Source organism: Taudactylus pleione, unplaced genomic scaffold (genome assembly GCF_031769625.1).
Source record: "Taudactylus pleione unplaced genomic scaffold, aTauple2 ptg000977l, whole genome shotgun sequence".
Taxonomy (NCBI): Eukaryota; Metazoa; Chordata; class Amphibia; order Anura; family Myobatrachidae; genus Taudactylus; species Taudactylus pleione.
In genome coordinates this window covers 1,744,398-1,757,022 of record NW_028285378.1, presented here as the reverse complement: position 1 = coordinate 1,757,022, position 12,625 = coordinate 1,744,398, and the positions used below count along the sequence as shown (strand labels likewise).

Genomic DNA, 12,625 nt, shown 5'->3' with positions numbered 1-12,625 from the left:
CTAAAATCACATAAATTGGTCTTTTTTTTCTTCCTAGAGTATTATTAACCTCAATAACATTAATTTCCAGTCAATTTAGACCATATCACAGCTTATAATATTGTTTTCAACATTATTGGCCAAAGGTTGCAGTGAGCTGACTGGTTACTAAGCGACAAAGCAGCGGCACAACGACACAGACACCACAGTATAAAGCACATCTATGACACATTGCCACACAGCAGTGGCAGAAATGAAAAGTAGGGCACCCACCCAGTGGGGTAAGGCCAGCAGAATCATAGTACTTGTTTACAAAGTGGGCTACGGCCCTAGGAGTCACAGTGCACAATCTTATTAGCATTACACTGCACATAGGGCCTGATTCACATTACACCATAAAGTAGTGTCTCTTATTTATGTTACGACACACAGTAGTGCCCCTTTTACACAATGCCCACAGTAGTGACCCTTTTACACAATGCCCACAGTAGCGGTGTCCCTTACACAATGTCCCCCAGCAGTGGTGCCCCCTATGCAGTCCCCTTAGTAGTAGGGTCCACTATGCAGTGCCCCCAGTAGAATGCCCCCCAGTAGTATGCCCCCCATTAGCAGGCCCCCCCCAGTAGTATGCCCCCCATTAGCAGGCCCCCCCAGTAGTATGCCCCCCATTAGCATGCCACCCAGTAGTATGCCCCCCCAGTAGTATGGCTCCCCCAGTAGTAGGCTGCCCCAGTAGCAGGCCCCCCCAGTAGTAGGCTGCCCCAGTAGTAGCCCCCCCTGTAGTATGGGCCCCCCCTGTAGTATGGCCCCCCCTGTAGTAGGCTGCCCCAGTAGCAGCCCCCCCCCAGTAGTAGTAAGCCCCCCCAGTAGTATGCCCCCCCCCAGTAGCAGGCCCCTCAGTAGTATGGCCCCCCCAGTAGCAGACCCCCCCCTGTAGTATAGCCCCCCCCAGTAGCAGGCCCCTCTGTAGTATGGCCCCCCCAGTAGTATAGCCCCGCCCAGTAGCAGACCCCCACCAGTAGTGCAGACCCCCCCAGTAGTATAGCCCCCCCCCCCAGTAGCAGGCCCCTCTGTAGTATGGCCCCCCAATAGTGCAGATCCCCCCCAGTAGTATAGCCCCCCCCAGTAGCAGGCCCCTCTGTAGTATGGCCCCCCCAGTAGTATTGCCCCCCCAGTAGCAGACCCCCCCCCAGTAGTGCAGACCCCCCCCAGTAGTATAGCCCCCCCCAGTAGCAGGCCCCTCTGTAGTATGGCCCCCCAAGTAGTATAGCCCCCCCCAGTAGCAGACCCCCCCCCCAGTAGCGCCCCCGGACCTTTGACAAGTAAAAAAATAAAAAAAATAAAACTTACCTGATTCCCCGCTCCCGCCCCGTCCGCTCTGTCACACGCTGAGGAGGGAGCCGGAAGACGGAGCTCATGTGTGAGCTCCAGCCGGCTCCCTCCGTGCAGCAGCCAATGAGAGTCTGTGTGACTCTCATTGGCTGCTGTAACAAACACACAGCTGCCGCTGGCGGCTGTGTGTCTGTGCAGGGCAGAGCGCTATCACTTTGCTCTGCCCTACACGCGAGGAGACCTGATGTCGGATTCTCTAGTGAGAATCCGACATCAGGCGGCCGCCGTTCGGCCCCGAACGGGGATCCGAGTCAGGCGGTGAACACCCGAACAGGGTTCGGGTGGACTCGGATCCCCAATGTTCGGAGCGGTTCGGATTCCACAGAATCCGAACCGCTCATCTCTAGTAAGAAGTAGAAGTAGATGGTGATGGAGGGGTAGAGGGTGACAGGGAGAGGCAGTGGTGATAGTGAGAGGTAGAGGGTGATAGTGAGAGGTAGAAGGTGACAGGGAGAGGCAGTGGTGACAGTGAGAGGTAGAGGGTGACAGGGAGAGGCAGTGGGTGACAGTGAGAGGTAGAGGGTGACAGGGAAAGGCAGTAGTGACAGTGAGAGGTAGTGGGTGACAGGGAGAGGCAGTGGTTACAGGGAGAGGCAGTGGGTGACAGGGAGAGGTAGTGGGTGACAGGGAGAGGCAGTGGTTCCAGTGAGAGGTAGAGGGTGACAGGGAAAGGCAGTGGTTACAGGTAGAGGTAGAGGGTGACAGGGAAAGGCAGTGGTGACAGTGAGAGGTAGTGGGTGACAGGGAGAGGCAGTGGTTACAGGGAGAGGTAGAGTGTGACAGGGAGAGGCAGTGGGTGACAGGGAGAGGTAGTGGGTGACAAGGAGAGGCAGTGGGTGACAGGGAGAGGTAGAGTGTGACAGGGAGAGGCAGTGGGTGACAGGGAGAGGCAGTGGTGACAGTGAGAGGTAGAGGGTGACAGGGAAAGGCAGTGGTGACAGTGAGACGTAGTGGGTGACAGGGAGAGGCAGTGGTTACAGTGAGAGGTAGAGGGTGACAGGGAAAGGCAGTGGTGACAGTGAGAGGCAGTGGGTGACAGGGACAGGTAGTGGGTGACAGGGAGAGGCAGTGGTGACAGTGAGAGGTAGAGGGTGACAGGGAGAGGCAGTGGGTAACAGTGAGAGGTAGAGGATGACAGGGAGGGACAGTGAGAGGTGAAGGGTGACAGGGAAAGGCAGTGGTGACAGTAAGAGGCAGAGGGTGACAGGGAGAGGCAGTGGGTGACAGTGAGACGTAGAAGTTGACAGGGAGAGGCAGTGGGTGACAGTGAGAGGTAGAGAGTGACAGGGAGAGGCAGTGGTGACAGTGAGAGGTAGAGGGTGACAGGGAGAGGCAGTGGGTGACAATGAGAGGGTGACAGGGAGAGGCAGTGGGTGACAGTGAGAGCTAGAGGGTGACAGGGAGAGGCAGTGGTGACAGTGAGAGGTAGAGGATGACAGGGAGAGACAGTGAGAGGTAGAGGGTGACAGGGAAAGGCAGTGGTGACAGTGAGAGGTAGAGGATGACAGTGAGAGGTAGAGGGTGACAGGGAGAGGCAGTGGGTGACAGGGAGAGGTAGTGGGTGACAGAGTGAGCTAGAGGGTGACAGGGAGAGGCAGTGGGTGACAGTGAGAGGTAGAGGGTGACAGGGAAAGGCAGTGGTGACAGTGAGAGGTAGAGGGTGACAGGGAAAGGCAGTGGTGACAGTGAGAGGTAGAGGGTGACAGGGAAAGGCAGTGGTGACAGTGAGAGGCAGTGAGTGACAGGGACAGGTAGTGGGTGACAGGGAGAGGCAGTGGTGACAGTGAGAGGTAGAGGGTGACAGGGAGAGGCAGTGGGTAACAGGGAGAGGCAGTGGTGACAGTGAGAGGTAGAGGGTGACAGGGAGAGGCAGTGGTGACAGTGAGAGCTAGAGGGTGACAGGTAGAGGCAGTGGTGACAGTGAGAGGTAGAGGATGACAGGGAGGGACAGTGAGAGGTGAAGGGTGACAGGGAAAGGCAGTGGTGACAGTAAGAGGCAGAGGGTGACAGGGAGAGGCAGTGGGTGACAGTGAGAGGTAGAAGGTGACAGGGAGAGGCAGTGGGTGACAGTGAGAGGTAGAGAGTGACAGGGAGAGGCAGTGGTGACAGTGAGAGGTAGAGGGTGACAGGGAGAGGCAGTGGGTGACAATGAGAGGGTGACAGGGAGAGGCAGTGGGTGACAGTGAGAGCTAGAGGGTGACAGGGAGAGGCAGTGGTGACAGTGAGAGGTAGAGGATGACAGGGAGAGACAGTGAGAGGTAGAGGGTGACAGGGAAAGGCAGTGGTGACAGTGAGAGGTAGAGGGTGACAGTGAGAGGTAGAGGGTGACAGGGAGAGGCAGTGGGTGACAGGGAGAGGTAGTGGGTGACAGAGTGAGCTAGAGGGTGACAAGGAGAGGCAGTGGGTGACAGTGAGAGGTAGAGAGTGACAGGGAGAGGCAGTGGTGACAGTGAGAGGTAGAGGGTGACAGGGAGAGGCAGTGGGTGACAATGAGAGGGTGACAGGGAGAGGCAGTGGGTGACAGTGAGAGCTAGAGGGTGACAGGGAGAGGCAGTGGTGACAGTGAGAGGTAGAGGATGACAGGGAGAGACAGTGAGAGGTAGAGGGTGACAGGGAAAGGCAGTGGTGACAGTGAGAGGTAGAGGGTGACAGTGAGAGGTAGAGGGTGACAGGGAGAGGTAGAGTGTGACAGGGAGAGGCAGTGGGTGACAGAGTGAGCTAGAGGGTGACAGGGAGAGGCAGTGGTGACAGTGAGAGGTAGAGGGTGACAGGGAAAGGCAGTGGTGACAGTGAGAGGTAGAGGGTGACAGGGAAAGGCAGTGGTGACAGTGAGAGGTAGAGGGTGACAGGGAAAGGCAGTGGTGACAGTGAGAGGTAGTGGGTGACAGGGAGAGGCAGTTGTTACAGGGAGAGGTAGAGTGTGACAGGGAGAGGCAGTGGGTGACAGGGAGAGGTAGTGGGTGACAGGGAGAGGTAGAGTGTGACAGGGAGAGGCAGTGGGTGACAGGGAGAGGCAGTGGGTGACAGTGAGAGCTAGAGGGTGACAGGGAGAGGCATTGGTGACAGTGAGAGGTAGAGGGTGACAGGGAAAGGCAGTGGTGACAGTGAGAGGTAGAGGGTGACAGGGAAAGGCAGTGGTGACAGTGAGAGGTAGTGGGTGACAGGGAGAGGCAGTGATTACAGGGAGAGGTAGAGTGTGACAGGGAGAGGCAGTGGGTGACAGTGAGAGCTAGAGGGTGACAGGGAGAGGCATTGGTGACAGTGAGAGGTAGAGGGTGACAGGGAAAGGCAGTGGTGACAGTGAGAGGTAGAGGGTGACAGGGAAAGGCAGTGGTGACAGTGAGAGGTAGAGGGTGACAGGGAAAGGCAGTGGTGACAGTGAGAGGTAGTGGTTACAGGGAGAGGTAGAGTGTGACAGGGAGAGGCAGTGGGTGACAGGGAGAGGCAGTGGGTGACAGGGAGAGGTAGTGGGTGACAGGGAGAGGCAGTGAGAGGTAGAGGGTGACAGGGAGAGGCAGTGGTTACAGGGAGAGGTAGAGTGTGACAGGGAGAGGCAGTGGGTGACAGGGACAGGTAGTGGGTGACAGGGAGAGGCAGTGGGTGACCGGGAGAGGTAGTTGGTGACTGAAAGGTAGTGGGTGACAGGGAGAGGTAGAAGGTTGTAAGGAGGCAGTGGCTGACAGAGAAAGGTAGATGGTGACAGGGAGAGGATAAAGGAAAGAGATAGAGGGTGACAGGGAGAGGCAGTGGGTGACGGAGTGGCAGCGGGGTACAGAGGTACAAGCACATAGTCGTGCGCACGACGGAGAATGGGGGCGATGTACTTTGGTGAGGACAGGAACACAGCGACCTCTGCTCTGTATGTTGCTTTCATCATTTCGGCACTCGGTCAGACAGGCTCTGGCAGTGCCCGTTATACCAGTCGTGAGCTGCCTCTAATTCACAGATGGCTGTCTGTTAATTAGAGTATACAACAAGAAAAAGGAAAACTAGGCACTCCTGTACGATCTAAATAAACCCAGCTACTGTTCACTCTAAAATTGTGAGCGCTGATTCTCACTGCTTAAACACGAAATAAAAAAGAATATGGAGTGTCCGCAATAGGATTTATCATTAAACTGTTTTAATCACAATATATATCTTCATACAAAATACATGAATAGACAGTTCTATGAAAAAATTGTATACTGTATATAAAACACTTATTTAAAAAGTCACTAATTGTAGAGACCTCTATTGAAGCCGGATGATTGGCTGAGGCAGAATCTGTTTACAATCGGAATCTGCAAGACGCCATTTTGCGACTGATCTCCCAGCGCCATTTTAAGTTACAACTCACGAGCTAAGTGCAGATGGCAATGTTTTTGGTAATCCTTTTAGAAGCCATGACAAGCCCATTCTGGGGACAACCTTGCATAGAAAAATACCAAAACAAACACAGTATCAGTTAGTAACTAGAAAAACAGCTTCCTGAGAAAAGTAATTAGAAAAAAACAATACACCAGGAACTGTGGGTGTTTTTGCATGTAAATTAAGAAACCTCACATGTAGGCAGGTATAGCTATGGCAATTGAAATATAACCCAGACAATGATCTGCACAATTGAATTTGTAAATAGGCAAAAGAGAACCTTTAGTTTCACTGTCAGACAGGCTGGCATGAGCAAACAGCTGGGGGTCTCCACCCTGTTTGGGTGTGGAACTCATTACTAATAACACATTGCATTGCAGTTTAAAAATTTTGGTAGGGGATGATGTGTATGTGTGTATATATATATATATATATATTAAATCCATCATAGATAGACTCACAGCCATAAACACCACACAGTACACACAGTTGCGCTGTTAACATGACGCACATATTAGCGAATGCATAAAATCCTGCAGGCGAACGCTGTTTATTGGCTTCATGCGTACGCATCTTCCCTAGGTTACATATAACTAACTAGCGTCTTTTCCCAAACCCCTCATACTTACACACTGCACACTCACATAAAAGGTTCCATAGCTTCAGAGTGTAGTATTTAAGGTTTAATCATTTATTACTAATGTTGTGAAATAAAGACTATTTTGATATCTAAGGTTTAGTACATGATAAGCAAACAGTGTTTGGTGTTGTACTGATCTACTCTGTCTCAACAGCTTTTCGGTGTCATCGTGAGAAGATCGCAACATGCATTCTCAACTTATGGACTGTGGAGCGTTAAAACACCAAAATGTACTTTGTAATGTTAGCAGTTGCATGCAGGGGGAATAGAGGAGACAATAGGCTGTCGGAGGCTGACTTGTGTCCAATTGAGTCAACCTGTCAAATATCCTGTAACAGATGCACCCGCACTGGGAACCAATGAAACCATGCCAAACTTTTCTATTGTATTGCTTATCCCTGTAAGGGTATAAATGTGCTTACAGACTCCAATCTGGAGTCTTCATGCTGATGCTGTTGATGGAGGTTTCTTATGGATGCCGGTAACTGGTCCCAGTGCGCGTGCGTATGTATAACTGTACCTTGGGTCTGTATAATTTCTTTGCGCTAAATTGTCTTTAGATCACAGCGTGTAACCTACTGTTTTTATGTTGAATAATATACTTTGTGCTTTGGAAACACATTTTCAAGTTCTGAAGGCTTTTATTTTACTGTATGACTGCGTACGCAAATAGGGTCAATTTTAGAAGGTACAGGCAGGTTTTAGAAGGTATAGGCAGGAGCGTATAGAGTTTTAAAGTCAGTATCGTTAGATGGGGGCTCAGAGTGAGGTCACTTACCAGTTCACATGATAAACATACGGTTATCGATCTCTCACCAAAGGGTGGAGTGGTCACACGCAGTTTACCTGCAACCACTTCATGCTGAGAGGTCGCTATCCCTTATCGTGTGAGTCAAGGTACGCTGACTAGAATCCAGGGACAAGAAAGGAAAAAGTTTGATTTCCTTTGTTGATAGAATTGCATGCTAAAAGAGGGTGCCGCAGTATTGCGTACACGGCTGGGTCGCATTTTTGCGTACGCAGCAGAGACGCATTTTTGCATACACAGCTAAGGGTAAGAGTCATACGGTTGTTTAGTAGTCGCATTATTGTGTATGCGACTAGTCGCACAATAGCGTATACGTATTCCCGGTCTTAATGGCACATGTTTTAAAACAAAGCCGTTGAGATTACTTTATCGATTGTTGTCAATAACTGGGTTAACGTGTATTTTTCAGCGTAGGAAAAAATGTGTAACTGTGAGTATTTGTTTAGGGTTTAACACGGGACCTAAATGTTAAGGGTATCTTAGGACCCTTAAGTGCTATGCGAAGGAGTTGGCATAGTGACTCGGTAGCAGCTTACCTTTTACTTTACACAAGGCAGGTGTATGGGTTGTTATTTTTGTTAGGGTTCGGCTCCCAGTGTGATTATAGTATTCAGTAATCAGTGTGTGTGATATGTTAGGCTTATTTGAGCACTATAATTGAACCGCATAGTTTTGGGATAAACTGTGATTGTGAACTGGTGAGAGAGTAGACGAAATCAACTGGAAAACAAAGGGTATTTATTGCCCCCTAGCAGTTGGAAAGTAATCAAAAAGGGATTGCTGCGTGGAAGCGGCCTTTCTTCCATAGGTGAGTGGAGGCATCTAGAGGTCTTCCATAGGGTTCGTGGATACACCCTTTTTCCAAGGTGTCCACAGGTAAGTGAAAGTATCTTAACTGTCTTTCACTAGTTGAAATCTTTATTGAAAAACGTAGGAGTTGTCCCAAGATGGGAGCCACGCAAACAATAGAGATGTTAGACAATTGTGTGCTGCTAATGGAAGCGCCGCTTGGATCGGTCCGTCGTATTATGCATACTAAGTACAGTGCTAATGTAATAAGGTATTGTGACGTATGGTTTAAGATAACGATGAAGAGTGTTAGGCCGTTTCCCAGAATTGGTAATTTTGATAAAGATGTATTGAACAATGTCCGAGATCACATCAGCCTGATGCGTTCTCCAGTGAAAAATGTAAAACATAACGAATGTTTAAAATTGTGGCAGCATGAAGGGGATGCGTGGCTTAAAGGTGTGCAAGCGACGCCAACTGCTGCTGCGAACGCATTACCAGAAAGTACAGCCGTAGCGCTAAATTGCAATGCATGTGAGACGCAAAATTGCGCGCACGTGCAGCAAAGTAGCGTTGTGGAAGGTGTTGCCAGTGGTTCACGCGCACCACCGCTACCTCATGTGGATAAAGGTGCAGGTACAGTTATTGAAAAAACCCATAAAAATGTAACAAGTAATTTGTATCCTCTCTTAAGTAACCGTAAGGAAAATGTCTATGATGTGGATGATGAGCCTATTGTTATGTCTGCCATTTCCCATGTTGCACACGTTAGATGCTCCACCACGAAAATCACAAATGGCGCTGCCATCTTCATCAGTGGTAGTACGGGAAGTGTTAACATCCACTGCACCCCTAGAGGAATTAGTTAACCCTATACGTTGCAGTAACAGACTAAACCGCCAGCCAGGTAATAAGGTCAAAAGTAGCAGTGCGGCCTGTCTGTATCCCATCCGGACAATAGCAGTTCCGAATGGGAATGCAGATGCGAATGGAGTAGTGCCCACAAGGGAAGTAGTAATGCATTGTCCTTGGACAAGAGCGGAGCTAAATTCCATAGTGAATGATTTCCCCGATCCCAAAAAGGAATTAGCCAAATGTCAGATTTTTGAGAAATTTGGGTAGTTCTCACGAGCCAACCAACAAAGATTGGCAAGTAGTGTTAAGGGCTTGTCTTCCACGCAATATCGACATGACAAGGTTTGTCACGGATTGTGTATTGGATGGAGACGTTCCCTTAACAGACCGAATTAATCAAGATAACATTTCCCGCATTGTAACTCAATTGGGTATATATTTTCCAGTAGTAGTTAGTTAACTGGAACACCATAAAACAAAAAGAGAGTGAATCTGCAGAAGATTATTGTGAACGGGCTCTGCAGGCTATCACCCAGTACGTTGGGTTAGAAGATATTAAAGGTAGCACTCACCACGGGGGAATGAATGTCACTGTACTCATGGATGCTCTTAAAGAGAACCTAAAGACCCGGGTTCAGACCTCACTGCCTTGCTGGAGGGGAGTCACAATAGACACCCTCATAGAATCTGCAATTGAACATGACAAAAACATCTCTAAAAAGAGAGAGACCCAGAGCGAGACACATATGGCTGTCAGTATTCAAGCTCTAGAAGGAATGACGGCAACATCACAGCCTGCACCCACACCTGAACAGGTACACGTCCTCACTAACCCCACACCAACACAAACGCAGCCCTACCCCACTTATCACACACAGCCACAGGTCCCATACTATCCACAAACCCCATATCCCCCACAATATCCTTTCCCTCAATATTCTTACCCATACCCACCACCTTTCTCTACTGCTCAACCTACACAACAATCCTTTCATCCACTTCTCCCACAAAAGTGTTTTAATTGCAACAAGCCAGGACATGTAAGTAAGAACTGTACGGCAAAGAGGGTAGGACCCCCTAACCAGGGAAGTACCTGGATATCCCCATAAAGGATATACACAGAGACCAGCAAATGTCCAACAGGCACCAGCTCCAATTGTGGCCGTTAATGCTTTATTGGAGAGTGGGTGCCAACGCTAGGAGTTGGGTCATCCCTGTGGTCTACAGATAGACAGGTTGACGGGAAGTACTAGGAAAAAAAAACCGGTAATGGTAATTGATATAACTGATACCCAATCTCTGTTCTGCTTTCTTCCCTGTGTCCTAACACCCTGACTGTCAGTATCTTTTTGCTTTCACATAGGGGGAGGTGTACACTACACTTGGACACGAGTGTCCCATGGGTTCATAGACAACTCCAGTATCTTCTCCCAGGCCTTATACGACTGTTAACAATCTTTTCAACCTGCCAATGGATCTGTTCTGATACAATATGTGGACAATTTATTGTTATGCCCTGTTTCATTTATACCATATTTAAATGATACTAAACTGTTGTGCTTCATCTCTCACACACAGGACACAAGGTTGCTAAGGACAAATTGCAGCCATGCCAGGCTAAGGTCAAGTACTTGGGAAACTGTCCAAACCCAGGGGCTGAGACACTACCTAGAGCAGTAGCTATTAATAACAGGGTTTAATTGTACAGAAGGTTGTAAGCAGATACGGTATCCCTAGAGTATAAGGATACTCATTTCACAGGTGTGGTCATCCAGAAACATGTGTAAGTTGATGAGTAATAGTAACACCAGGACCACCCCCAGGCCTCCTCTAAATCTGTCCCCCTTTGAAATACTGTTTGGTAGACAACTTTATTTGATTATAAGTCCGCAGGAAGATTCGAAAGGTAACAACGGGGTATCTGTAAAGTATCTTATATCAATGAGTAAGCAGTTAAAACAGCAGCAGCAGATACTGAAATTGTTGTCACCTGATATGCCAGAAGCAAATTGTCATGATGTCAAACCTGGAGAATTTGTTATGATCCAAAATTTCTTACGCTCAGGTTGTCCGGTAGTTCGGTGGGAAGGTCCGTATCAGGTGTTGCTGAAGGTGGCCGAGAGAGATACCTGGGTCCATTCCACTCACTGTAGAAAGCTCAACCAACCGGTGGAGATACGGGGCAGAGTCGAGGCAGATAACGTGAACCTGTCGATTGCAAGCCTGTTCTGGGAGGGTTAAAAGGTGCGGTGAGATACCTGAGCTAAGAAAATGTGTAGATCAGTGCTTCCAGCAATGGAGTGGTCTGCTGTGGTCATCCTAGTTCTTTCTTCCAGAGTTTCTGTCGTGATGATCTGTTTGGGGATATCCAGTTTCTGTGATGGAGGACAGAGGACGGAGAGGGGAGCTGATAGTGATACCAATGAAGTGGAGTCAAGAGGAGGAGTACTATGCCAAATCAGGGGAGTGTCTGACCAATCTTAGTACCGTAATTGTTATGTTATTTGGGAAGAATACTTCCAGAAATTATGACCCTTACACATGGTGAAATGCTTGGTATTCATAAAAACACACCATCACCATATCTTCACACACAGTATGAACACACAAATTCTGCAGCTACAATGGGAATTTCGGAAGAACCATAATGCTTCAGTGGCTGAAGTAGAGGAGAAGGTAGAGGAATGGGTTTCATGGTTGAACCCAGTGAAATGGTTCTCAGGTCTAGGAGAATGGGTCCAGGAAATGATCGCAAGCATAGGTAAACCTCTGATCCTCATAATCTGTGTCATCATAGTAATAGGCATATGTGTCAAGTGTGTTCCTGCTGTGTTGAAGTGTGGAAAATGTAAAAATAAGGTAAACCACAATAACGAAATTATGATGGTTGTCAGTAGTGACAATATGAATACTGAGGTAAAGGAAAAACTGCATTACAATCCTGAGTTAGAGTGTACTGTACGACAATGTAACCTGAGTTTGTGTGGTTGTGCATAAATATATCGTTTATGTTATTTTAAATCATCTTAGGTAACGCTGACCCAATCCCCCCCTTTCCAAACTTCCTTTATAGGTGAGATGAGTTCCCACATCCTGCCAATGGACCCTTGAGGATCCGCAGATGGCGTATAAGGGTTGTTTTTACCCTCCTGGAGACGCATTGTCTAAATGGTTCAAATGACCAAACCGTGTCATACCATATATAACACTAAACTGTATATTCTCATGCATGACTAAACAGATTCAGAATAGGTTGTGATAGCATTTGATTGGCTATCAAAGGGTGGACTGTCGAAGCCGGATGATTGGCTGAGGCAGAATCTGTTTATAATCTGAATTAGCAAGACGCCATTTTGCGACTGATCTCCCAGCGCCATTTTAAGTTACAACTCACGAGCTAAGTACAGATGGCAATGTTTTTGGTAATCCTTTTAGAAGCCATGACAAGCCCATTCTGGGGACAACCTTGCATAGAAAAATACCAAAACAAACACAGTGTCAGTTAGTAACTAGAAAAACAGCTTCCTGAGAAAAGTAATTAGAAAAAAACAATACACCAGGAACTGTGGGTGTTTTTGCATGTAAATTAAGAAGCCTCACATGTAGGCAGGTATAGCTATGGCAATTGAAATATAACCCAGACAATGATCTGCACAATTGAATTTGTAAACAGGCGGAAGAAAACCTTTAGTTTCACTGTCAGACAGGCTGGCACCAGCAAACAGCTGGGGGTCTCCACCCTGTTTGGGTGTGGAACTCATTACTAATAACACATTGCATTGCAGTTTAAAAATGTTGGTAGGGGATAATGT

General features: G+C 48.3%; 1 protein-coding gene across 3 annotated transcripts in view; it reads left to right on the top strand.

The window, feature by feature from the left end:
- ADCY5 (adenylate cyclase 5) overlaps window positions 1-12,625 on the top strand; it is an 836,213-nt gene that overhangs the window by 803,307 nt on the left and 20,281 nt on the right. Inside the window, exon 18 of one of the 3 annotated variants that reach the window (XM_088460725.1) lies at window positions 6,516-7,860. The exons of the other annotated variants lie outside the window; for them this stretch is intronic. Coding sequence (XP_088316851.1) covers window positions 6,516-6,602 — 87 coding nt within the window. The 3' untranslated portion in view covers window positions 6,603-7,860. Of the gene's footprint in view, window positions 1-6,515; window positions 7,861-12,625 lie in introns of those variants that run through there. 3 annotated transcript variants of the gene reach the window in all.